Below are 26,713 nucleotides of genomic sequence, written 5' to 3' on the forward strand. Positions count from 1 at the left end.
TTTGTAGGAGCTAAAAATTAAAACCATTGAACTCATAGACACAGAGAGTAGAAGAATGGTTACCAGAGGCTGGGAAGGATAATAGAAGGGTTGGGGGGGAAATGGGGATGGTTAATGGGTACAAAAAGTAGTTACAAAGCATAAATAAGACCTAGTAGGGGCCAGACATGTGGGCTCACACCTGCAATCCCAGGACTTTGGGAGGCCAAGACAGGCAGATCGATAGAGCTCAGGAATTCAAGACCAATCTGGGCAACATACTGGGACCCTGTCTCTACAAACATTAGCCAGGCATAGTGGTGTGTAACAGGAGTCCTAGTTACTCGGGGGCACTGATGTGGGAGGACTGCCTGAGCCCAGAGGGTAGAAGCTGCAGTGAGCAGTGATCACAACACTGCACTCCAGCCTAGGCCACAGAGTAAGACCCTGTCTCAAAAAAAAAAAAAAAAAAAAACACCAAAAAAACCTAGTATTTGATACCACGACAGGGTAATTATAGTCAATAATAATTTCATTGTACATTCAAAAATAACTAAAAGAGTATAATTGAGCCTGCCATGGTAGCTCACGCCTATAATCCCAGTACTTCGGGAGGCAGAAGTGGGTGTATCACCTTAAACTGGGGAGGAGGAGACGGATGTTGTCGTGAGCAGAAATTGAACCATTGCACTCCAGCCTGGGCAATAAGAGCAAAACTCCATCTCAAAAAAAAAAAGGTGGGAGGGAGTAAGAGATCATAAAATCAAATTTTTGGAAGCAGGAGTGCACAAGCAAGAATGGTAACTAACTTTAGCTGACTCAAGAAAGATAAATCCTTAGCCAGTAGTAGGGAAAGCCAAGAAGCAACATTTTTACCACAGAACCTCCAAATGATTCAAGAATCAGCAGCATCAGAGATTGCACTATAAAAGGAGAAACTGTTTGAAGAGCTGTTTAAGATGCAATCAGACTTACAGATCCCCTTGCAGTTTCACATAGCTGGGCAATTACCCGTCTCTCATCTAAGAAGACTAGCAGTTTTTATTCCCGGCAAAGAGTAAGACAGGGTCTCTGGACTAGGGGAACACCAGAAACACTGAGGACTAGGGTACCATACTGTAAACAGGATTAAGTTGGCCTATAAACTGAATATTAGCAACCTAGCTTTCTTCTCACACTTAGTAACCAGAATGCTATTTATCAGGCTTATACTTACCCAAGCCCAGTAGAAGAATCCTGGGAGAATCTAACCAGCCAAAGACAACAGGTCTGAAGGTGGCAGGCAGCAAGAGTTTCTTCAAAGAAATGACCCAGTCATTTCAATGAACCTGATAGTCTTCATTGCTACCCATAGGTTTTAAATAACTTTAAATAGGAGCAGACGACCAACAATCACTGAACAACTGAGGAAAGTTTCTAACACGAAAATGATCAAAACGAAAGAACATACAAACAAAAGAAACCTGGAGGGCCGGGCGTGGTGGCTCAAGCCTGTAATCCCAGCACTTTGGGAGGCCAAGGCGGGTGGATCACAAGGTCAAGAGATGGAGACCATCCTGGTCAACATGGTGAAACCCCGTCTCTACTAAAAAAAAAAAAAAAAAAAATTAGCTGGGCATGGTGGCGCGTGCCTGTAATCCCAGCTACTCAGGAGGCTGAGGCAGGAGAATTGCCTGAACCCAGGAGGCGGACGTTGCGGTGAGCCGAGATCGCGCCATTGCACTCCAGCCTTGGTAACAAGAGCAAAACTCCGTCTCAAAAAAAAAAAAAAAAAAGAAACCTGGAAGAAACCAAGACTAAACAGAGTACAAAAACATTTTTTAATGCTACTATTATCGTCAGAGAGATAAAAGAAGATATTTAATCCAATAAAATAATTTTGTTTTTAAAAAGAACTGTTAGAACAGCCTATAGAAGTTTAAAATATGATTATTAAAATTCAAAACTCCAAAGAGTTGGCAAATTAAGATGAGAAAAATCTCCTGGAAAGTAGAACAAAAAGACAGAAATAGAAAATAAGAAAGATTTACCAAAAAAAATTTTTTTAATTAGGCCAGGCACGGTGGCTCAAGCCTGTAATCCCAGCACGTTGGGAGGCTGAGGAGGGCAGCTCACCTGAGGTCAGGAGTTAGAGACCAGCCTGACCAACATGAAGATAATCCATCTCTACTAAAATTACAAAATTAGCTGAGCATGGTGGTGCATTCCTGCAATCCCAGCTACTCAGGAGGCTAAGGCAAGAGAATCGCTTGAACCCAGGAGGCAGAGGTTGTGGTGAGCTGACATCATGCCATTGCACTTCAGCCTGGGCAATAACTCCATCTCAAAAAAAAAAAAAAAATTAGGCATAGTGGCACGTGCCTTTAGTCCTAGGTAGCTGGGAGGCTGGCATGTGATGATCCCTTGAGCCGAGGAGGTGCAGGCAGCAGTGAGCTATGATCTTACCACTGCACTTCAGCCCGGTTGACAGAGAAAGACACTGTCTCTAAAAATACATTTAAAAATGAAAAAAAAATAAAGAAGGCTGGGCATGGTGGCTCACACCTGTAATCCCAGCGCTTTGGGAGGCCAAGGCAGGTGGACTACCTGAGGTCAGGAGTTCGGAACCAGCCTAGCCAACAGGGTGAAATCCCATCTCTGCTAAAAAAATACAAAAATTAGCCAAGCATGGTGGCAGGCGTCTGTAATCCCAGCTACTTGGGAGGCTGAGACAGGAGCATTGCTTCAACCCGGGAAGCGGAGGTTGCAGTGAGTTGAGATCGTGCCATTCCACTCCAGCCTAGGCGACAAGGGTGAAACTTTGTCAAACAAAGGAAGGAAGGGAGGGAGGGAGGGAAGGAGAGAGAGAGAGAGAGGAAGGAAGAAAGGAAGGAAGAGGGGCTTTAAGGTAGATATAGAGGCTTCAGTATCCTGTTGACTCTCATTCATTCTGAATGAATGATACTGGATTACACTGATTCACTCATCTACTCTAAGATCAAGAGCAGAATCATTTATGCTTTAGAGGGGCACAGTGTGACCTATTGTTAGGCAAATGGACTGCAGTCAGTCCATTTTGCTCTTATTGCCCAGGCTGGAGTGCAATGGTTCAATTTCTGCTCACGACAACATCCGTCTCCTCCTCCCCAGTTTAAGGTGATACACCCACTTCTGCCTCCCGAAGTACTGGGATTATAGGCGTGAGCTACCATGGCAGGCTCAATTATACTCTTTTAGTTATTTTTGAATGTACAATGAAATTATTATTGACTATAATTACCAAGTTCCATTTCATCATTTAGTATCTGTGTAATTTGGTCAAGGGACTTAACCTCTCTAACCTTTGATTCCCTCACTTGAAAACAGGGTTATTAATTCACAGAGTTACTGTAAGAATGGAACTAATGCATGGAATTCCATATTATCGTTTCCTCGAGCTTTGGAATTCTAACTATAAATGCTAAAGTCTGAGATTACGGGGAAAGCAGATGTGAGAAAGGAATTTAACGCACCAACTGGAAGCCAGGATGTCTCCCAGGAGGGGCTTGCTGTCATCTAACTACGCAGCAGCGGACAATCGCTCAACTTGTCTCACTTTCCGCACCTGCACAGTCTCCGTCCGCCCTGCCCTTGTACTCACTGGGCCAGGGACCCCGGGGAGGCCTAAGTGGACTGGGAAGCTGGGCTTTACCTCCGCTTCATCTGCCGGCTGCAGAAACCCGCCCAGCACACCTCGCTCCTAAAGCCCGTTGCAGTGGTGGTGGTGGGTGAGGCTTTTTTTTGGCCACGAGAGGGCAGCATTTCCCCTGGCCAAACATACACGTAACCCTAGCAACCGCAAGCCCAGCTGCAACAGAACAAAACACCGGAGTCCTTGGGCCTCCCTTCCATCTTACGGCTCGCGCTGCACAGTTCGGTTTCATTAAAGTAGCAGCTTTTCCAAGCTCCTCCGGCAGGGACGGTTGAGCGCAGGAGCTCTCGCGAGATCGCCGCCGGAAGTGGGCGGTGGCGGGGACGCAGCGGCTCCTCTCTCCGGAAGGCGAGCGCATCTCCCGTGCGGTTGCCGCCGGTCGCCGCAGGCGCTCCGCTTTGAGAAAGAACCAGCCCCGCCGCAGCCTCTCCGGCTCCTAGCTCGCGCTCTCGGCTCTCCTGCCTGCCCAGCTGCGCGGCGGCGCGGAGCGAGGCCCGGCCTGCGAGCTCCCGGCAGCCCCCTCTCCCTCCCTCCGCGCTGTGTGTAGGCCGCGCCCTCAGGCCCAGTCCGCGGCGGCCCCGGCGGGTGATGCCAAATACAGCCATGAAGAAAAAGGTGCTGCTGATGGGGAAGAGCGGGTCGGGGAAGACCAGCATGAGGTCGATTATCTTCGCCAATTACATCGCTCGCGACACCCGGCGCTTGGGGGCCACCATTGACGTGGAGCACTCCCACGTCCGATTCCTGGGGAACCTGGTGCTGAACCTGTGGGACTGTGGCGGCCAGGACACCTTCATGGAAAATTACTTCACCAGCCAGCGAGACAACATCTTCCGTAATGTGGAGGTTTTGATTTACGTGTTTGACGTGGAGAGCCGCGAACTGGAAAAGGATATGCATTATTACCAGTCATGCCTGGAGGCCATCCTCCAGAACTCTCCTGACGCCAAGATCTTCTGCCTGGTGCACAAAATGGATTTGGTTCAGGAGGATCAGCGTGACCTGATTTTTAAAGAGCGAGAGGAAGACCTGAGGCGTCTGTCCCGCCCGCTGGAGTGTGCTTGTTTTCGAACGTCCATCTGGGATGAGACGCTCTACAAAGCCTGGTCCAGCATCGTCTACCAGCTGATTCCCAACGTTCAGCAGCTGGAGATGAACCTCAGGAATTTTGCCCAAATCATCGAGGCCGATGAAGTTCTGCTGTTCGAAAGAGCGACGTTCTTGGTTATTTCCCACTACCAGTGCAAAGAGCAGCGCGACGTCCACCGGTTTGAGAAGATCAGCAACATCATCAAGCAGTTCAAGCTGAGCTGCAGTAAATTGGCCGCTTCCTTTCAGAGCATGGAAGTTAGAAATTCCAACTTCGCAGCTTTCATCGACATCTTCACCTCAAACACGTACGTGATGGTGGTCATGTCAGATCCGTCCATCCCTTCTGCGGCCACCCTGATCAACATTCGCAATGCCAGGAAACACTTTGAGAAGCTGGAGAGAGTGGATGGCCCCAAGCACAGTCTCCTTATGCGTTGAATAGTCCCAAATGCTCCTTCTGAAAATGCTGAATTGCCTTTTTTGTTTGCATCCTTTATTTTTAATATTCATAATGTGGTGTGCTTAAGAATGGGCTTTGAAGTGTGTGCTGCTTTCTCCTTTCATCTTTTTCCCCCTGCTCTCCAGTCTTTAAACTTTGGACGCTACTTAGAGCTTGAAGCTGGCTTTTCTGAGAAGATGGTATGGTGTAACACTAAAGTAGGTGGTTGTGTGTGTTCTGATTACCTGGTTATAATAGATATGCACATCAAAGCCTTTACCAGTATCTTCCTGTATTCCGTATCAGATTGCAAAGATGGAATGTTACTATTTTATCAGCAAGGTATTAAAATGCATTTATAAATTCTTCTTGGCTTCATTCATGAATAAACGTGTTAGCAATTTAAAACATGGTCTTATTTGAAATAACTTTAAAGTGCTTAATATGTAAATCTAAAGATTCTGACTGCCCACAAGTACTGTAAGTGGCATATTTGATTTTTTGTGAGTTTAGCCCTCAGCACTTTAGTGATGTAACAGCTGTAGAAGTCCTTACGCTGTGGACTCAAGCTAGACCACCTCAGTCGGTATTGTGGTCCCTTCACTTACTAGCTCTCTGAACATGGGCAAAATACTTAATTTCACAACACTTTTATCCTTATTTGTAAAATGTGGGTCAGAATACTACTTCATCGCCAGGCATGGTGGCTCATGCCTGTAATTCCAGCACTTTGGTAAGCTGAGTTGGGAGGATCACCTGAAACCAGGAGTTCGAGACCAGCCTGGGCAAGATAGTGAGACTGTCTCCACACACACACAAAAATTTTTTTATTAGCTGGGCATAGTGGTGCTTGCCTATAGTCCTAGCTACTTGGGAGGCTGGGGAAGGAGGACTGCTTGAGTCCAGGAGGGAGAGACTGCATTGAAGCCTAATTGTGTCATTGCCCTCCAGTTTGGTTGACAATGCAAGAGCCTATCTCAAAAACAACAAAAAAACACTTGATAGGATTGTTAAAAGGATTAAATTCAACGTGAAAAGTATTTAGGAATGGTGCCTAGGACATACTCAGTACTAAGTGTTAACTACCATTACCACCTACTGAGCCATTCTTCCCCAAATTGCTGATGTGAAACTTATTTGCATATTTAATCCCTTACTAAATGTCAAGTGTTTTGCCACCAGGCTCAGCTAATTTTGTACTTTTAGTAGAGACGGGGTTTATCCATGTTGGTCAGGCTGGTTTCCAACCCCTGACCTCAGGTGATCCACCCACCTCAGCATCCCAAAGTGCTGGGAATACAGGTGTGAGCCACCGGGTCCGGCATTGGTGTTCTTAAGCACGTGTGCATTTATCTTACTCAATCCTCACAACCTATGTGGTAGGTTACTTTCTATTTTAACAGATAAGCAAACTGCTATGACCTTATTTAGGTCATACAGCTAAACCCAGGCAATCTGACTACTGACTCTCCTAATCATTACACCCCATTACTTCCACTGAAAAGTTAACCGTAAGAGTCCTAGCTTTTTATTTTGAGATGGCATCTCCCTCTGTTGCCAGGCTGGAGTGCAGTGGCACGATCTAGGCCAACGGCAACCTTTGTCTCCCAGGTTCAAGCCATTCTCTCTTGCCTCAGCCTCCCAAGTAGCTGGGACTACATGCCCAGCTAATTTTTGTATTTTTAGTAGAGACAGGGTTTCACCATGCTGGCCAGGTTGGTCTCCAACTACTGACCTCAAGTGATCCGCCCGCGTCAGCCTACCAAAGTGCTAGAATTACAGGCATGAGCCACCTCACCTGGCCATTTTTTTTGTTCTTATAACTTGCATGCACAGATCAGCACTGGTGATGGGTCCCAGCTTTTTATATAATAGATTATTCCTTCATATAATTCCAAATTTACATATTGAGTAAGCCAAAGTCCAGGAAGCTAAGCAACCTCCCTCAAGGTAAGAGTTTCACTTATTTGGGGCAAGATCACTTTCCCATTTGTATTTATCTGGAAATTGGATAATACTGAACCAGATTCTTAGATCACCTACTTTTGAGGAAGGATTCTGAGGTTCCTAATTTGGACTGGCAATGTGGTTTAGTAAAATCGGAAAACATATCTAAAGTGTCCCATTCCAGTTCCAGCAATAGCTGCCTTATAGACAGAAATCTTAAGTATTTTAGAGTCAAGAGACCTGTGATCAACTCACATTTTACACCCTACATGCTATCTTTGTATAAGCAGTAAATATAAGTGATAGGGCTTTAGAATTTCTAAGGCTTTATAAAATTATTTAATATTTATTAAACCCTTTCTAGCAGCAGACATGGATGACACCACTCATGAAGAGTAAGAAGCTATTCAGGTGTAATTTATAAATATTACTTATTTAGGGTCATTGGCAATAAACTAGTATAGACTCCAGATGAGAAACTGATGCTATAGATATACTTTTAAAAATCATTTAAAAATACTATATACAGTAAATCTAGTAATTAAAATGGCAGTAACAAAATACATTTACCTGAATTGCTGAACCTCTCAAATTTATTTTGCAGATCAGGTTATTAATATAACTTTTTTTTTTTTTTTTTTTTTTTTTTTTTGAGACGGAGTTTCGCTCTTGTTACCCAGGCTGGAGTGCAATGGCACGATCTCGGCTCACCGCAACCTCCGCCTCCTGGGTTCAGGCAATTCTCCTGCCTCAGCCTCCTGAGTAGCTGGGATTATAGGCACGCGCCACCATGCCCAGCTAATTTTTTGTATTTTTAGTAGAGACGGGGTTTCACCATGTTGACCAGGTTGGTCTCGATCTCTCGACCTTGTGATCCACCCGCCTCGGCCTCCCAAAGTGCTGGGATTACAGGCTTGAGCCACCGCGCCCGGCCTATTAATATAACTTTATATGTCATCATCCTACAGTTTGCAGGGACATAGTTCTTTTTGATATTATATAGGAAATTCCAGAGCCAGATAGTATAAAATATTTATTCAAAACAACAGTATTTAAAACATTTACTAAGAGTCCCATAGAGGATTCTCAAATATTTTAAACATAGGATGCAGACTTGCTATTCCCAGTGCATAAGGCAAAAGGTCATTTCTAGAGTAACTGTGTATCTGCAACATAATACAAAAGAAACATTTACTTCAATACTTGTACATTGAGGAAAACGTCATTCAACGTATTTTAATTTTAGTACACCCAGAGTAGGAAAATAATAACTTTTATACAGGTCTCCGGAATTCCTGTTTTTCCTTTAGATAAGCTTCAAATTTATCTAAAGGAAAAACAGGAATTCTGGAGACCTGTATAAAAGTTATTATTTTCCTACTCTGGATGTAGGAAAAGTTTTCAAAATACTTGTATTTTTGTTTTCAGTTAAATTTCCCCCATATGTTAACTTCAACTATTCTTTATTCTACTTGATAACATTTTTCATGTTTAGCAATATTATACGCTTCCCTCTTTAAACATTTAAAGTAACTAAAACATTTTAGCATTATCTCAGGTTTTCAAGCTGATGTAGCAGTTTATACACCTTTGTATCTTACAAATAGTGCATAAAACAAAATACATTCTATATAATGTCTAATGTTAATGTAATGAGAAATACACTTACAGCAATAACTTAGCCCTCTTTACCATTTAATCCATGATATAGGAGGCAAACAAACATTGCGAAAGATGACACGTGGCCCTTGGGGTATATATGTATGTGTGTGAATGCATACACCCAACACACATTCACGTAGGCGTATATGTATTGATGTATGCACTGCTGTAACTAGAGAGACCATATGCAACCATAAAAAAATAATAAAATTAGTGGAATATTAAATGAATAAAAAGACAAATCAGAAGATTTCAGAGGAGGAGTAGGCACATGTATATAAAAAGGGTAGATTAAGACTTCAAGGTGGAAGTCAGATCTGTTCTGAGATTTAAAATAGAGTTGTAATTGTGGTAAGCTAGGAGAAGAAGGCAAGGTATTCCTGCCTCAGGAGAATTATAAATCAAGGTTTCTAAAGACCCATGCTCACTGAAGCAGTTCAGTAAAAAAAAAATGGGAGATTACAGTGGAAGGCGGAATAGACAAAATCCATTATAGGGATCTTACATGTCTTTAAATTTGAACTCAATTCTAGAATTAACAATGAACCATTAATGGAATTTTAAGCAAGGAAGTGACCCAATCAAAACAGTTCCTTAAGATCACAAGGCAACTATGCAGGAGACACTGGATGGGGAAAAGGCTGAAGGCAAAAAGCTGCCATCACAGTGGTTTAGGAGAAGAAAGTGATACATGTGAGATAATTTTTGTTTATGGTACTGGCACATGAAGAACAGGAAAGAATGTCAAAAACTTTCAGCCTATCACAGGTATAACTCACTTATCATTTTTTTAACAAATCCAAAATGTCTACAGACATTCTGCTCTTTTGATTCTCAGTAATTAAGGGCTTCTCAGACTTGACTGGCGAAACTGAGCTTCCTATTAGATGTTTAACAATCTCTACCGAAGCATACATGCAGCTACGTACCTGCTTCTTAAAAGTACCGCAGGGTTCAATGTGAATCTCTATTTCCTAGCAGCAGTTCTCCCCCTTTGTTGAGCTTAAGAATTACCAGGGAAGCATATTTAAAATATAATTAAGTGAAATAATGCACATTAAGTGTCTAGCAATGGCCATGGCACTTCTGCAGATGCTAAGACAGCCTTACATGCTAAGATTTTCAGATCCTGAGTTTTCTTAAAGCAGACTAAAGAATAGTTTCCCCATAGACCTGCACAGTCCGATTTGCTGTATTAACTAATAAAAGACAGCAATTTAGGTGAAGCTTTTTCTTCCTCCTTTTCCATTACAAAGAAGGTAGTTACAAGTGCTTTCTTCTGTCTTTTCTCACAAAAAGATGAGTCTTCACACTGGGATAGGACAAACAACTTAGAGACAGGTAGCCCAAGACAAGTGAAAAAAGATGACTGTTAAGCCACCTACTTCCATAAATTTCCCCTCCACCTTCTCTCCTTGCCAGTTCCTTGGGGGCTAGTGGACAAGATTTTGATGGTTGTGAGATGGGGTCTACGAAGGGCACTGTAGGTAAGATCACCCTTCCAGTGCCTGTTCCATTCCTCCTGGTTTACAGAGGGCGATAGTATGTGTTCACTTAGATCAGGCGTCCCCAAACCACGGCCCACGGGCCGCATGCGGCCCCCTGAGGCCATTTATCCGGCCCCCCCCCGCACTTCAGGAAGGGGCACCTCTTTCATTGGTGGTCAGTGAAAGGAGCATAGTTTGTGGTGGCCCTCCAACGGTCTGAGGGACAGTGAACTGGCCCCCTGTGTAAAAAGTTTGGGGATACCTGACTTAGACGCTAGACACAAGTCTTTCTCTGAGCAGGGCATCTGAAGGAATGAGGCAGGAGACTGTACCAGCATGCCAAGTTATTTAACCCCAAGTTCGGTTTTCCCAAGTTATTGTGAGGCTATTCTGTAGGGAATGAGGAATTTTGCTGTTTGTTCCTTGTTCCTCTCCCCCAACAGGGAGTACCTCAAAAAAACCCAACAACAAAAAAACAGACTAATGAAAATTTTAATTTATATTTTTTGTTAAAATATTAAGCTAGGGTTAAATTATCGAAGTCTAAATTAGACTCAACATAAATGTTATACAACTCACTGGATGGATTTATAGTTTGACAGTGTTCCTTTCAAGTGTCTACTCATCTTCCATCTTTTTCCTTTTTTTAAATCATTCCGCCCCAGTCTTCACTTAATCATCACATGCGCTTTATTCTACCAAACATCACTACTTGGGATCATTCTACTTGAATAATCATGAAGCCTGTTTAGAGCTTTTCCAGTCTTAAAATTTGTCATCTTGACTACACATCCCAAGGCACTACTTTTCTCACTTTTTCTGGTTAGCCAGAATGTTCCATAAAGAAACAGTGAAAGTTGTATACTTCCCTAAGATTTAAAATTAGTATATTCAATGGCTATTAACCACTTAGTGAACATACAACAAAAACTACTCATCCTTATATTAACTGACTTAAGTTATAAGAATTACACTAGTACTTTGTCATTTATGCTTAATGCTTACAAGATTACTCAAGAAATCAAAATGGCTTCCCATTGCTTGACATTTGCTTTCCAAATACTTCACATTTCAATCTCATAAACCTACAAAAAGAAAAAATCCAAACATATTTTCCTTACCTAAAAATATTAAAGAAGGCTAAAAGGCATTTGGAATTTTTTTTTAAACATTGAAAAACAGTGCTACACTTCCAACATGTATTTAAGTTATAAATCAGTTTCTATCCTGTGGCATAGCTTCAATTTAAGTGCATCACAGTCGTATTAAATAGGTACGTCTTCAACTTGTCAAGTCAGATGGAGGTTCTTTTGCATCAAGGCTCTTATTCAAAATGTCTTCTTCTGCAAATTGATTTAAAAAAGAAAAGAAGTATAAGCAAATAGTACAAAGAAAAATAAATAGGACAGATTCCAGGCAGTAGCAAACACTCAATTATGATAAAATTACTATTATTCTCACCAAAGTACCCTCTTTTCCAAAGATCAATACATTCCTCCTAGAATACTTTTTTTTTTCCTGAGACAGGGACTTGCTCTGTGACCCAAGCTGGAGTGCTGTGGCATCACAGCTCACTGCAGCCTCAAACTCCCAGGCCCAAGCAATCTTCCCACCTCAGTCTACAGTGTACCTGGGACCACAGGCATGCACCAACATACCCAGCTAATTTTTTTTAATTTTTTGTAGTAACACAGTCTCCCTGTGTTGCCAAAGCTGATCTTGAACTCCTGTATTCAAGCAATCCTCCCATCTTTGGCCTTCCAAAGTGCTGGTATCGCAGGCATCAGCCACTGTGCCCAGCCAAATACTTTTCAATGTAGTAGTGTATAACTATTAGGGCAAATCAGAGTGATATATAATAAATCTGTATCACCAGATCCTTATCAGTCCTAATGAGCTATAAGAGCAATTTTTTTAACCTTTTATGAGGAAAATGTTCAAACATACAAAAGTGAAGAAAAGTAAGATTAACTCAATGTATCCATCACCTAGCTTCAATATTTATTAATACTAACAGTTAAGGACTGAATTGTGTCCCCCAAAAAGATATGTTGAAGTTCTAACTCCAGTACCTCAGAATGTGACCATATTTGGAAATACAGTCATGACAGATATAATTAGCTAAGAAGTGGTCATACTGGAGTATGGTGACCCATAAATTAGCTAATATGACTGTGTCCTTCTAAGACACATAGACACACAAGGGAAGACTACCATGTGACAATGGAGGCAAAGGTTAGAATTACACTGCCACAAGCCAAGGAATGCCTGGTGCTACCAGAGGCTAGAGGAGGAAAAGAAGGATCCTCTTCTAATGGCTTCAGAGGAAACATGCCCTTTCAACACCTTGATTTTGGACATCTAGCCTCTAGAACTTACTGTCTCCAGAGACAATAAACTTCTGCTGTTCTAAGCCACCCACTTTATGGTACTTGGTTATGGCAGCCTAGGAAACTAATGTACTAACCTGGCTTCTTTTATTTCTACTCCCCACTCCCACCAAATTTATTTCAAAGGAAGAGATATTACACCATTACAACAATGATATTTAAAATTGTGTTTCTCTACCAGACTTCACACTATACTACAAGGCTACAGTAATCAAAACAGCATGGTACTGGTACCAAAACAGAGATATAGACCAATGGAACAGAACAGAGGCCTTGGAGGCAACACAATACATCTACAACCATCCAATCTTTGACAAAGCTGACAAAAACAAGGAATGGGGAAAGGATTCCCTGTTTAATAAATGGTGTTGGGAAATCTGGCTAGCCATGTGCAGAAAACAGAAACTGGATTCCTTCCTCACACCTTACACTAAAATTAACTCCAGATGGATTAAAGACTTAAACATAAGACCTAACACTGTAAAAACCCTAGAAGAAAATCTAGGCAAAACCATTCAGGACATAGGCATAGGCAAGGACTTCAGGACCAAAACACCAAAAGCATTGGCAACAAAAGCCAGAATCGACAAATGGGACCTAATCAAACCACACTGCTTCTGCACGGCAAAAGAAACAGTCATTAGAGTGAATTGGCAACCAACAGAATGGGAAAAAATCTTTGCAGTTTACCCATCTGACAAAGGGCTGATATCCAGAATTTACAAAGAGCTAAAACAGATTTACAAGAAAACAACAAACAAGCCCATTCAAAAGTGGGCATAGGATATGAACAGACACTACAAAAGACATATGTGAGGCCAACAAACATATAAAAAATGCTTATCATCACTGGTCATTAGAGAAATGCAAATCAAAACTACATTGAGATACCATCTCACGCCAGTTAGAACAGCGATCATTAAAAAATCTGGAGACAACAGATGCTGGAGAGGATGTGGAGAAATAGGAACACTTTTACAGTGGGTGGGAGTGTAAATTAGTTCAACCATTGTGGAAGACAGTGTGGCGATTCCTCAAGGACCTAGAAAGAGAAATTCCATTTGACCCAGCAATCCCATTACTGGGTACATATCCAAAGGATTATAAATTGTTCTACTATAAGGACGCATGCACACAAATGTTCACTGCAGCACTGTTTACAATAGCAAAGACCTGGAACCAACCCAAATGCCCATCGATGATAGACTGGACAGGGAAAATGTGGCACATATACATCATGGAATACTACGCAGCCATCAAAAACAATGAGTTCGTGCCCTTTGTAGGGACATGGATGAACCTGGAAACCATCATTCTCAGCAAACTGACACCAAGAGCAGAAAATCAAACACCGCATGTTCTCACTCATAGATGGGAGTTGAACAATGAGAACACATGGACACAGGGAGGGGAGCACTACACACTGGGGTCTGTTGGGGGAAAATAGGGGAGGGACAGGGTGGTGGGGAGCTGGGGAGAGCATGGGGAAAAATGCCAGATATAGGTGATGGGGAAGAAGGCAGCAACTCACACTGCCCCATGTGTATCTACGCAACAGTCTTGCATGTTCTTCATACATACCCCAAAACCTAAAATGCAATTTAAAAAAATAAAAATAATGAAATAAAATTGTGTTTCTCAACTTTCTGAAAACCACCTTCCACTGGACAAGATTTTGATGACTTTCACCTTTTCGGTCATTTGTATTATAAAACCAGTAGCTTAAGGTTGGGGGGCTTTTTTCCCCACCCTCATCCCAAATCAATTGTAGCTATATATACATCAACAGAGATTCTGAAAGGACCTTTACAGTAAGGGATTGTTCCCTTCATCCTAGATGAAGGAGGAGCACATTAACAATAAAGGTCGGCCAGGCACGGTGGCTCACACCTGTAATCCCAGCACTTTGGGAGGCTGAGGCGGGTGAATCACTTGAGGTCAGGCGTTCGAGATCTGCCTGCCCAACACAGTGAAACCCTGTCTCTATAAAAAAGAAAAGAAAAAATAATAATAATAATAAAGGTCATGCAGCATTCATTATGTACTGGTTTCATCAAAAGTTGAGAGAAAACTTCAATAAGTGAATATGCATAGGTCATTAAACCTTACCTTTTAAATTAGGTAGCTCTCCAAGACTACATGATATTGTGGTCCTCAATCTTTGTTCCACTGGAGAAAACTTAATTAGTGGTGAAAGAGATTGTTTTCTTTCACCAATGGACATGCGTAATGATGGCTTTGTATGGTCAGTATGCAAATCATGGGTGTCCAAAAAGTTAAGCATATCCTTTGTTTGTACATTTTGGGTAACAGGGCTCAATACTGGTTTGTGTCTTTCAGGCGTTAGGGGATTGGAGAGGTAAGATTCTTCCCTTTTCTTGGAAAGAAATTTCTTGAGAGCCTCATATCTACTGCAAAGAGCCTGAATATTGACGTCTGATTCTGGAGTAGTCTGTCTCCTTTCCACAACATGTTCTAGAAAAATGCCACCATGCATAGGACTATTTGGCTCCAGTTTAAAATTGGCCTCTGAACTACTGGAACTATTAAAACTTAGGTGACCAACTTCTTCCGGAAGAGTTTCATGTAATATGCCAAAATCAGTATCTTTAAAACTCTCAGAACTAATTCCACTTGATACTTGAAAAGAGTTCCACAAGGTAGTTTTATCTGTGGAAGGCTTGTTACAAGAAGCTTGTAAGTGGTCCAATATTTTAGTACACTCCTCTTCACTGCCACGCATCACATCTATCCTACTGCCAACAGCAGGGGAGAATGTCTCCATTTGGCTAGTTTCTGAAAGCTTAGTTAAGGCTATACATTCCAAATCTTGCTTGCAAATTACTTTCTTATTTAACAAATCTGACTGATTTTGTGTTAGTGGTTCATCTATGTGACTGGTCACAACATGTTTCTGAGGCACACACTTGCAATCTGAAACATTTTTCTCTTCAGTCGAATGAGACTGGCCAAAATCTGATACAGTGGTTTCAAAGAGAAAATCGGCCATGCTAAATTCTCTTTGATCATGCAACACAGATGATGATTCTGGCAATACTTCTCTATGCTCAGTATCCATTTGAATTGGTTCTGTAGTTCTGTTTTCTTCCATTTCAATAGCTTTTCTCCATGAGCTCCTAATTTCATTTACTAATTAAAAGGGGAGAAAACACAATTTACTAACATTCCCAAACACAGAGCATGCAATGAATCATTTTATTTCTAACACCAAAGATAAAGCTCCTGACTCAGTACGTGTTCTATAAATATACTGGATGGATGACAAGGCTCCACAATACAACAAATCCCACCATCAAAGAACCCCATCTCTAACTGATCACACACAAATAAACACATATAAAGACAGATGTTCCTGAAATGTGCATCAACTTTTACATAGCACATATGAATTACATGTATTAAAAAGAAATTTTCTTGTCCATCTAGGCCACGGTTTGGCACATTTTCTATAAGGGCCAGACAGTAATATTTTAGGCTTTGCAGGCAATCCATTCTGTCTAACTACTTAACTCTGCCATGATAGCATGTTCAATACAATTTTATACGCTTATGTTCAGTACAATTTTATCTACAAAAACACACAAAGTGGGGCCCGATTTAGTTCAGAGGCTGTAGTTTCTGACGGAGGCTGTGGTTCAGTTCAAACTGAATTAAATCAACAGCAAAACAGAAATTATTTAATTACACAACCAAGATGATGTGCCTACCTAAGGACACCAATATCAGAGCTTTGCCTACACAAATTACAGGTTATAGGGAAAAAGGTATTGGGCAGTTCGACTCATTTGGGAGGGGTAAAGACCTCCACACACATGGTTCATGGCTGATGCTTCTTGTTGATAACTGAGAGAACATACTTCTGTACTCTATAAATATGTGGATCACAGGTCAGATCTGGAGGCAAGAGTTTTTTTTTTAATGCTCAAATAAGATCTTTCTAAATAAAAGCCAAGTAAAACAACAAAAACAAAATTGTATATTATCAAAATGTTCTATCTCTGAATAATGAGTACACTAAAGGCACAAAATACTGCTAAAAGACTGTTATGTGAGAATGCCCATACTTAGTATGTAGATAAAAATCCCTTACAGCAGCATAAATAAAAAGTCATTGCCACCGGGTGCGGTGGCTCACCCCTGTAATCCCAGTACTTTGGGAGAACGAGGCAGGCGGATCTTGAGGTCAAGAGATGGAGACCATCCTGGCCAACATGGTGAAACCTATCTCTACTAAAAATACAAAAATTAGCTGGGCATGGTGGTGCGTGCCTGTAATCCCAGCTACTCGGGAAGCTGAGGCAGGAGAATTGCTTGAACCCAGGAGGCAGAGGTTGCAGCGAGCCGAGATGACACCACTGCACTCCAGCCTGGTGCCTGGCAACAGAGCAAAACTCCGTCTCAAAAAAAAAAAAAAAAAAAAAAGTCGTTGCCAACTAAGCTAAAAAGATCTGTCAGGCCATAGTTCTAACAGTGGTAATGTCAAAGAAAGAAAAGAGTTACAGAAAGCATTATTAACTTACTCAAGTTTTCTGGAGTGCGGGGAATCTGATTCCTTGTTAAGAAGGGGTTAGAACACAGAGAGTCAATTAGTTCCTCTAATTTTATTTCTTTTCCTTCAGAGAACTGTGGTGAATCAGATAAAACTGCTCTGGTAACCTAAAACAGAAAAGAAAAAGTAAAGCAAAGATTACCAAGCCCATTGGTAGAATGCAACAACCCCCTGATAAGCACTTCATGGTCAGTAGCCCCTCCCTTTGCAGACAGCACAAAAATAAGCAACAAAGAAGTTCCCAGCAAGTCTGTACAGACCATCTAGGTACAATCCTGTAAAGTGAAATGAAACTCTAAAGTATTTCCTCATCTTAAATGGAGAGCCCATTATAAAGGAAAGAATAGATAACAATCTTTACACTGGGAAGATTCAGGGGCAGTTCCAGTTGCCCAGTGTGACCTGGGCTGCTATCTGCCACAACTTTGAGCTTGACAGCTCTGTATTCACTAGAATGACTAGTTTTAAAAGAAGCACTCTTCTTTCACTTATAATTAATTTGCATAGTAACACCTCTATTAAGAAACAAAATCATTCTGACAACATACCTCTTTGCCAGAAACCTCATTATCAGATCTAAATTAATGAAAAAAGCAGAGATACATTCTAAAACAGAAAAGTATATAACATCATAATAGTGATCTCTATTAACCATCAATAAAACTAAAAAAAAAAAAAATGCAAATTTAAAACTCTGCCCTCTGACATCACTAAAAAATAAACTTCTTGAAGCCATAATTAAATTGGCCCAAGAAAATAAAGGGCTTTTCCCTCACAAAAACAGAGTGCTTCTGGGAATTCAAATACTGAATATCACCTGTCATAAACACTCTTAAAGAAAATTAATTTCATTTTACTTTCAGAGCTTCATGAGATTTTAAGACTTTCCTCGTCTATCTGATCCCATTGCTAACATAAATTATTTTAACCAGAAAATGTGTTTTTCCTTTCAAAATTAGTAAAGTAAAAAAGACTGACTAACCATCTTTTCTTTAGTGTAGAGTCAATGAAAAGAAACAACAGAATATTGTTTAGTGATTTAAAAGGACTTAGTATATTTTAGAGATTTAAAAGTACTCAGGGACCATGAAACTCGACCTCATACTACAAACAAGAAAAATGACTGACATCCAATCAGGCATGGTGGCTCATGCCTATAATCCCAGCACTTTGGGAGGACGAGGCTAGATGATCACTTCAGGTTTACGGTTTAAGACCAGTCTGGGCAAAAGAGTGAGTCTCCAACTCTACAAAAAACAGCCAGGCAAAGTGGCGCACACCTGTAGTCGAAACTGTTTGGCAGGCTGGGTAGGAAGGATCCCTTGAGCCCATGAGTTCAAGTTTACAGTGAGCTATAATTGCACAACTGCACTCCAGCCTGGGTGGAGTCTTTTCTTTTAAGACCTTGTCTTAAAAGAAAAAATGACTGACATCCAGTTCTCTTATTTGGACAATGTTCATTTAGTTTGATCAGGAATGCAATAAAGGAGGAAACTCCAATACCTGAATTAATATCCACTAAACCAAATTTTTCTTTCAGTCTCTCAGGAATAAAAAGTTAACACTGATTTTCTGGCTGCTTAATGAAATTCAAGCAATGCAAAGCATGTTGTGGGAAACATGTATTAAAAATATTAGTGAGTAACTTCAGGATTTAATTTGGGTTAACTGAGTTCTGTAATACTGAGCAATTGTGATACTACCTGGTCACTTACCAGTGAAAAGCAGAATAGTGTTAAGGGATGGGGCTGGTTAAGAAAATCAAGCTCATGAACAACAATGTATCTAATCACTTAGGAAATATTTTAGACAACAAAAGGAATAAAACATGCACTCAGAGATATGATACTGCAGTGTGTTCTAATATTCCAAAAAAGAGGAAATTCAGTTAAGTAACAAACAACAGTGACAACGTATTTTAATAGAGTATAAACACTGGGTACATTTATCTCACTATGTAATGGTTAATCTCCAAAACATCTCAAATGTATCATTTGTATACCTCCAGGTAATATTTAAAGAATGGGAAGTTGTAAACCACAGATGTAATACTAAGTTTATATTACATCTATTCCTACTTTTGGGGAAGATCAATTTTGCTTTAACCATAATTTTTATTATCTGTAGCCTCCTTTATCCCATATTACTGCAGGTAATCAACTAACTATATTTCACTTAAGATCCCAACACCATTGAGAAAATACTTGTTTTGTGTTTTGAAACAGGGTCTCCGTTAGTCACTCAGGCTGGAGTACAGTAGTGCCAACATAGCTAACTGCAGCCTCAACCTCCTGGGCTTCAGTGATCCTCCACCTCAGCCTCACCAGTAAATAGCTGGGACTTCAGAGGCGCCATCATGTTCAACTGTTTTTTTAATTTTTTTGTAGAGATGGGTTTCGCCATGTTGCCCATGCTGGTCTTGAACTTCTGGGCTCAAGTTTTCCTCTTGCCGCAGCCTCCTCCAGCCTCTACCTCCCCAGTACAATTTGTACCACATTAATTTTGCTTTAACCATAATTTTTAGGATCTATAGCCTTCTTTATCCCATATTACTCCAGGTAATCAATAATTAACTGCAATCCCCAAGTGTTGGGATTATAGGCATGAGGTAGTGTGCCCATCCAATAACTGATATTTAAGTATATTCATTATAGTCTTTTCTCACCTCTTCTACCAGATGATCTTGCTCTTTTTGAAATGCATCACTTATTTTAGTTGGCAGAGACCCTCCAAAGGCACTACTCTCTGTATTCTTTGCAATATCTGACAATGGAGAATTTTCCACTTCAAATTCTGGTATTTTCTTAGAAATTGCTTCCTTCTTTTCTTTGGGAGTTCTCATCTTTGTGTCCTGAAAAAGATAGATATGTAATGTTAAACCCTTAATGATCACGGCTGATCTTCAAGCTTTCTTCATTAGCAGTTTACTGGTTATCATGAACCTATAAAAGGTTGTTAATATTATTGTGAAATTGTATGTCACTGGCAGAATTAACTAATTCCAGTATTCTCACTTAGCAATAAGAAATGCATAAGCAGCCGGGTGCGGTGGCTCAAGCCTGTAATCCCAGCACTTTGGGAGGCCGAGGTGGGTGGATCACGAGGTCAAAAGATCGAGACCATCCTGGTCAACATGGTGAAACCCCGTCTCTACTAAAAACACAAAAAACTAGCTGGGCGTGGTGGTGCGTGCCTGTAATCTCAGCTACTCAGGAGGCTGAGACAGGAGAATTGCCTGAACCCAGGAGGCGGAGGTTGCGGTGAGCTGAGATCGCGCCATTGCACTCCAGCCTGGGTAACAAGAGCGAAACTCCGTCTCAAAACAAATAAAAATTTAAAAAATTTTAAAAAATGCATAAGCAGAAGTGGCATAAACTGTACAAATACTAGAAAATGTAAAAACAAAAATTAAATGTAACTGTGGTATCAACAAAAATAAATAATATTTTATAATTTAGTATGGTCACAATTAATTGAGAATTATTTTAAAATATACCTTTTCAAGTAGTGTAACATTGTTCTTATCTGATGGCAAAACTGACTGCAACAAGAAAGAGGCAGGGCTAAAAGGAAAAAAGACAACAAATTCAAGTTATAAGGAGGAAGGAATTCCATTCCCTTTACAAGTCTGACTATTCTAAAAAAACTGTCTGCCCCGTATCTGTCCGTTACGATTTCACTCAATTCGTCCCGGTCATCAAAAGGCAGTTAGTTTATTCTAGGGAGGCATGGTGACAAGTAGAGCAGTATTTCAGCCCAATTTGTGTATCAGCCTCCCAATTATGAAGACTTTACTTACCACATACCAAGACAACAGTATTTTCATTTGAAAGGGTTAAATGACTTAATGTTAACACTCCAAAACTTGAACACAGGTTAAAAACAGATTCGATTAACTAGAATTGCATTATTACAATGTCACAGAATCCAAATCACAGTTTCTTTGTAGCAAACTTTTTTTTTCTGAGATGGAGTTTTGCTCTTGTTGCCCAGGCTGGAGTGCAATGGCGTGATTTCATCTCACCGCAACCTCCGCCTCTTGGGTTCAAGCTATTCTCCTGCCTCAGCCTCTTGAGTAGCTAGGATTACAGACATGCACCACCAAGCCCGGCTAATTTTCTATTTTTAGTAGAGACGGGGTTTCTCCACATTGGCCAAGCTGGTCTCGAACTTCAGACCTCAGGTGGTCCGCCTGCCTGGGCCTCCCAAAGTGCTGGGATTACAGGCATCAGCCACCATGCCCGGCCCAGCCAGAGGCTTATTTTTAAGATTCTTTTGGGCCGGGCACAGTGGCTCAAGCCTGTAATCCCAGCACTTTGGGAGGCTGAGGCAGGTGGATCACAAGGGCAAGAGATCGAGACCATCCTGGTCAACATGGTGAAACCCTGTCTCTACTAAAAATACAAAAAAATTAGCTGGGCATGGTGACGTGTGCCTGTAATCCCAGCTACTCAGGAGGCTGAGGCAGGAGAATTGCCTGAACCCAGGAGGCGGAGGTTGTGGTGAGCCGAGATCGCGCCACTGCACTCCGGCCTGGGTAATGAGAGCAAAACTCCGTCTCAAAAAAAAAAAAGATTCTTTTGAAGATTCATGTCCAAAATCATATGCTAAATTTTGCTCTGTAGCAAATATGTTACATGTCACAGTAACATCATAAGGTTAGAGTTTTTGTTTGCCACATTGTATTTCTTAATATTTTATATTCCCTTGCCCTTTTGGTTAAATATTAAAACTTTATGCATCTTTTCATGCTAATTGTAAAATATTATTAAATTTTAAAATCTTCAAAGAAATGGTAACTTTTTTACTTTGATCTTTTTTTTTTTTTTTTTGAGACGGAGTTTTGCTCTTGTTACCCAGGCTGGAGTGCAATGGTGCAATCTCGGCTCACCGCAACCTCCGCCTCCTGGGTTCAGGCAATTCTCCTGCCTCAGCCTCCTGAGTGGCTGGGATTACAGGCACACGCCACCATGCCCAGCTAATTTTTAGTATTTTTAGTAGAGACGGGGTTTCACCATGTTGACCAGGATGGTCTCGATCTCTTGATCTCATGATCCACCCGCCTCGGCCTCCCAAAGTGCTGGGATTACAGGCTTGAGCCACGGCGCCTGGCCACTTTGATCTTTAAAAACCTTTAAAATGCAAAAACCTGAAGTTTTTTTACTCTAGTTAATACAACAGACAGGATTACCACCAAGACCACTTTCAACAGCATGTTGGTGCTTTCCTGTCTTCTTATAACTAGAAGTACAAAATTAATAGCATTGCATATCATAGTAAATATAATTTTCAAACTTTTTCAAACATGCACTCTTATAATCTTTGCCTATCCAAACCTAATTCAAAATCACTGCAATTGCTCAAGCTTCAACTTAGCATTGACAAGATATGATCCAGATATCAAAGGCAAAGTCTTGATCATCTACTAGATTTTGGGGGAAATTGTACATTAAAATTATCAAAAAGCCCCCTGAAACAGAGCCAGCAATCTATGGACCAATGCCACTAAGACGCCACCACTGCAAGAAGATAAGTACAAAGGCTATGTCTTTCCCTAAGCCTATTCCCAGGGGCTAACACAGTGGTTGGTAGTGTAATACATACATGTTAACTGTTTGATGGACCGATGGAATCGATGAGTAAATGCCACTTGAGAATGGGGTTCTAAAGGTGACAAGTGTTTCCATTTGAATGATTCTTGTGGAACCTTATAGCAGAGAACAATGGAAACATTCTATACCCTCCCATCTCTCATTTCTGAACTGGTAATATGCTATTAAACCTGTTAACATTACAATCTAAGACAACTTTAAAGCAGCCCTGGCTCAGTCTTTATCCTCCTGCCATGCCAAGATTGAGGCCCATGAAATCCTAGCACTGTAACAAAATAGAAGAAAGGACAGTGATCGAATTGTGGAAATTTATCCTAATAGAGTTTAAAAAAAAAAAAAAAAAAAGGGACATACCTTTTATAGTAGTAAAAAAATAAAAATGAGAGGAAATTAAGTATGAAAATAAATGTAGTGTTACAACGCTATTATCAATGAAAATTGGTGAATGTTATTTAGACATACAGACAGCCAAGAAAAAAAACCACAACTGTTTATACTATGTTAATGTTTTAAAATTTTGTACTTTAGGCTGGGCGCGGTGGCTCAAACCTGTAATCCCAGCACTTTGGGAGGCTGAGGCGGGTGGATCATGAAGTCAAGAGATCGAGACCATCCTGGTCAACATGGTGAAACCCCATCTCTACTAAAAATACAAAAAATTAGCTGGGCGTGGTTGTGCGTGCCTATAATCCCAGCTACTCGGAAAGCTGAGGCAGGAGAATTGCCTGAACCCAGGAGGAGGTGGTTGCCGTGAGCCAAGATTGTGCCATTGCACTCCAGCCTGGGTAACAAGAGCGAAACTCGGTCTCAAAAAAAAAAAAAAAATTGTACTTTAGAATTTTGCATTTTTAAATTTGTATTTAGATTGTATCCATGCTTTGATTAGAGCTATTTTATTTTTCTTTTGAGACAGACTCTTACTGTATTGTCCAGGCTGGAGTGCAGTGGCAGGATCCCAGCTCACTGCACCCTCCACCTCCTGGGTTCAATGGGTTCAAGCAATTCTCCTGCCTCAGCCTCCTGAGTGGCTGGGACTATAGGCACCCACCAGCACACTTGGCTAATTTTTGTAGTTTTAGTAGAGACAGGGTTTCGCCATGTTGGCCAGGCTGGTCTTGAACTCCTGACCTCAGGTGATCTGCCTGCTTCAACATCCCAAAGTGCTAGGATTACAGGCGTGAGCCACTCTGCCCGGCTAGAGCTAAATATATATATGATGATATACAAGGCATAGGTAAGAACTTGGGGGAAAAAAGGTTACAAGTGATTCCTCAGAAATTTTAACGAATTATTTCTCATTTTTATTTGCTGTTGTTGTTATATCAATAATTAGGAGAAAAAAATAGGAACTATAAAAAGGAAAAGATGTAAGACTAGAATTCAATTTCTAACACAAATGATGTTTAGATGACATGTATGCAAGATCACACTGCCCTTCTTATCTTTGAAACATGGTATAGGAGAAAACACAGAAGTCAGATGTCTAGAACAACAGCATTGTTACCATTAGAAATATCATAGAACACCCACACACACACAAAGCCACTGCAAAGATAATGCTCAGAGTATACACAAAAGGCATCACCAATTGCTGAAATCTGGTTTTAAGCATAACGCAGCCTCCATGAGCTCAGTCTGATTGGAACCAGAAATGAAAGCCAGGCACAGCGGCTCACATCTGAAATCCCAGCATTTTGGGAAGCTGACATGGGAGGATCACTTGAGCTCAGAAGTTTGAGACCAACCTGGGCAACATAGAGAGACCTCATCTCTACAAAAAAAATTTTTTAATTAGCTAGGTGTGGAGGCGCATGCCTATACTCCTAGCTACTTGGGTAGCTAAGGCGGGAGGATCACTTGAGCCCAGGAGGTCAAGGCTGCGGTGAGCTGTGATTGCACCACTGTACTCCTGCCTGGGTGGCAGGGCAAGACCCCTCTCAAAAAAAAAGCCAGCAATGAGATTTATGGAAAAGACTACATATCTTTTGGTATCCGTGAATGACAACTGCATGTGATAGGGCCAGTAACACTGCCTAAAAACTACATTCTTTCCATGTTTAACTGAATAGTTATATTGATCATATTCACATATGAATTTCCCAGTTAACTATATTATTAATGATATAAAATAGTGTAACTGCTGAACTACATGCAAAAAAGGTATTATTTTCTTTCATAAGTACAGACCATCTGTATTACATATTACTGATGGAACATTTAACTACATATACCTTTAACAAAGAAGAATTTTGAGCAGACTACTTCCACATCCCAGTAACTTAGCTTTTCACAGGCCTTCTGTTCTATTCCACTATCTAGCAATAATAATCTTTCACATCTCATTAAGCACTGATCCCTTATCACCAGGCCTTCCCCTACCTCCTGTCAGTATCTCAAATCCATAATTAAAATAATCAGGAGTTTATAATAAAAGATCCAGGAGCTTTGAAGAAGACAGATGTAGAAATCAAAGTATATTTAATATAGCTTCTTTCTCCTATATTATGAGTTTCCTTTTGAACTATATTCTTAGGAGTGGCATTTCTAGCTCCTATAGAATTTTTTTTTTTTTTTGGAGATAGAGTCTTGCTCTGTTGCCAGGCTGGAGTGCAATGGCACAATCTTGGCTCGCTGCAACCTCCGACTCCTGAGTTCAAGCGATTCTTCCATCTCAGCCTCCCAAGTAGCTGGGACCACAAGCACATGCCAGCACACCTGGCTAATTTTTGTTATTTTTAGTAGAGACCAGGTTTCACCATGTTGGCCAGGATGGTCTCGATCTCCTAACCTCGTGATCCACCCACCTCAGCCTCCCAGAATGCTAGGATTACAGGCGTGAGCCACCACGCCTGGCCTCCTACAGAATTCTGATAGTGTATCTTGGCACAAAATTCTTCAAAACAAATAATCTTTTTTTTTTTTTTCTCAGATGGAGTTTTGCTCTTGTTGTCCTGGCAGAAGTGCAATGGTGCAACCTCACCTCACTGCAACCTCCACCTCCAAGTTCAAGCAATTCTCCTCTCAGCCTCCCAAGTAGCTGGGATTACAGGCATGCGCCACCACACCAGCTAATTTTTTATATTTGTAGTAGAGACGGAATTTCACCATGTTGGTCAGGCTGGTCTCGAACTCCTGACCTCAGGTGAGCCACCCACCTTGGCCTCCCAAAGTGCTGGGATTACAGGCACGTAACTGGCCCTCCCCTCAAAAATAAGAATCTTGAGGTTTAACGGAGTTCATAAATAAAATCTGCTATATGTATTAATCTAGTATCGCCATGAATATTTAGTCCAGCAAAATACCTTAATCAAAATATTTAATTTGCGGCCGGGCGCGGTGGCTCAAGCCTGTAATCCCAGCACTTTGGGAGGCCGAGGCGGGTGGATCACGAGGTCAAGAGATCGAGACCATCCTGGTCAACATAGTGAAACCCCGTCTCTACTAAAAATACAAAAAATTAGCTGGGCATGGTGACACGTGCCTGTAATCCCAGCTACTCAGGAGGCTGAGGCAGGAGAATTGCCTGAACCCAGGGGGCGGAGGTTGCGGTGAGCTGAGATCGCGCCATTGCACTCCAGCCTGGGTAACAGGAGCGAAACTCCGTCTCAAAAAAAAAAAAAAAAAAAAAAAAAAAATATTTAATTTGCTCTCTCAAGGGAAGACAAACCAAAAACGTAATTGAGTTTGGGAAGCACCAACCATACCCTCCCCCAGCCTGCCATAAAAACAATTGTAATATGAGTGTAAAATACATAGGCCAGTAACTTTACTGTCTCTTCAATGCCAGGTCCTCACAGAAGATTTCATTATTTTTTCTTTAGGAACTCAAAAAACTAACATCAAATCCAGGTAAGACTAAAAACAT

General features: G+C 41.1%; 2 protein-coding genes and 1 non-coding gene across 4 annotated transcripts in view; 1 reads left to right on the forward strand and 2 right to left on the reverse strand.

Annotated features, from left to right (window-relative positions):
• The first annotated feature begins 3,841 nt into the window (after window positions 1-3,841).
• On the forward strand, window positions 3,842-5,588 carry RRAGA (Ras related GTP binding A). The gene has a single exon (XM_003928136.3). The coding sequence runs from the start codon at window positions 4,238-4,240 to the stop codon at window positions 5,177-5,179; it is 942 nt and encodes a 313-aa protein (XP_003928185.1). The 5' UTR covers window positions 3,842-4,237; the 3' UTR covers window positions 5,180-5,588.
• A 2,559-nt stretch (window positions 5,589-8,147) lies between these two features.
• The window catches only part of HAUS6 (HAUS augmin like complex subunit 6), a 61,400-nt gene continuing 42,834 nt past the window's right edge, over window positions 8,148-26,713 (reverse strand). For both annotated transcript variants that reach the window (XM_039474861.2, XM_074394897.1), the window contains 5 exons: window positions 20,733-20,799; window positions 19,902-20,087; window positions 17,208-17,343; window positions 14,776-15,816; window positions 8,148-11,619 (listed from right to left, as the gene is read on the reverse strand). In XM_039474861.2, coding sequence (XP_039330795.1) covers window positions 11,558-11,619; window positions 14,776-15,816; window positions 17,208-17,343; window positions 19,902-20,087; window positions 20,733-20,799 — 1,492 coding nt within the window. In that variant the 3' untranslated portion in view covers window positions 8,148-11,557. The remainder of the gene's footprint in view (window positions 11,620-14,775; window positions 15,817-17,207; window positions 17,344-19,901; window positions 20,088-20,732; window positions 20,800-26,713) is intronic.
• LOC120366484 (small Cajal body-specific RNA 8) lies at window positions 20,881-21,015 on the reverse strand. The gene has a single exon (XR_005581138.1).

Source organism: Saimiri boliviensis, chromosome 2, assembly GCF_048565385.1.
Source record: "Saimiri boliviensis isolate mSaiBol1 chromosome 2, mSaiBol1.pri, whole genome shotgun sequence".
NCBI classification, from domain to species: Eukaryota; Metazoa; Chordata; class Mammalia; order Primates; family Cebidae; genus Saimiri; species Saimiri boliviensis.

Coding starts and splice junctions, on each gene's coding strand:
- RRAGA (XM_003928136.3), top strand. CDS start 4,238: ATGCCAAATACAGCCATGAAGAAAAAGGTGCTGCTGATGGGGAAGAGC.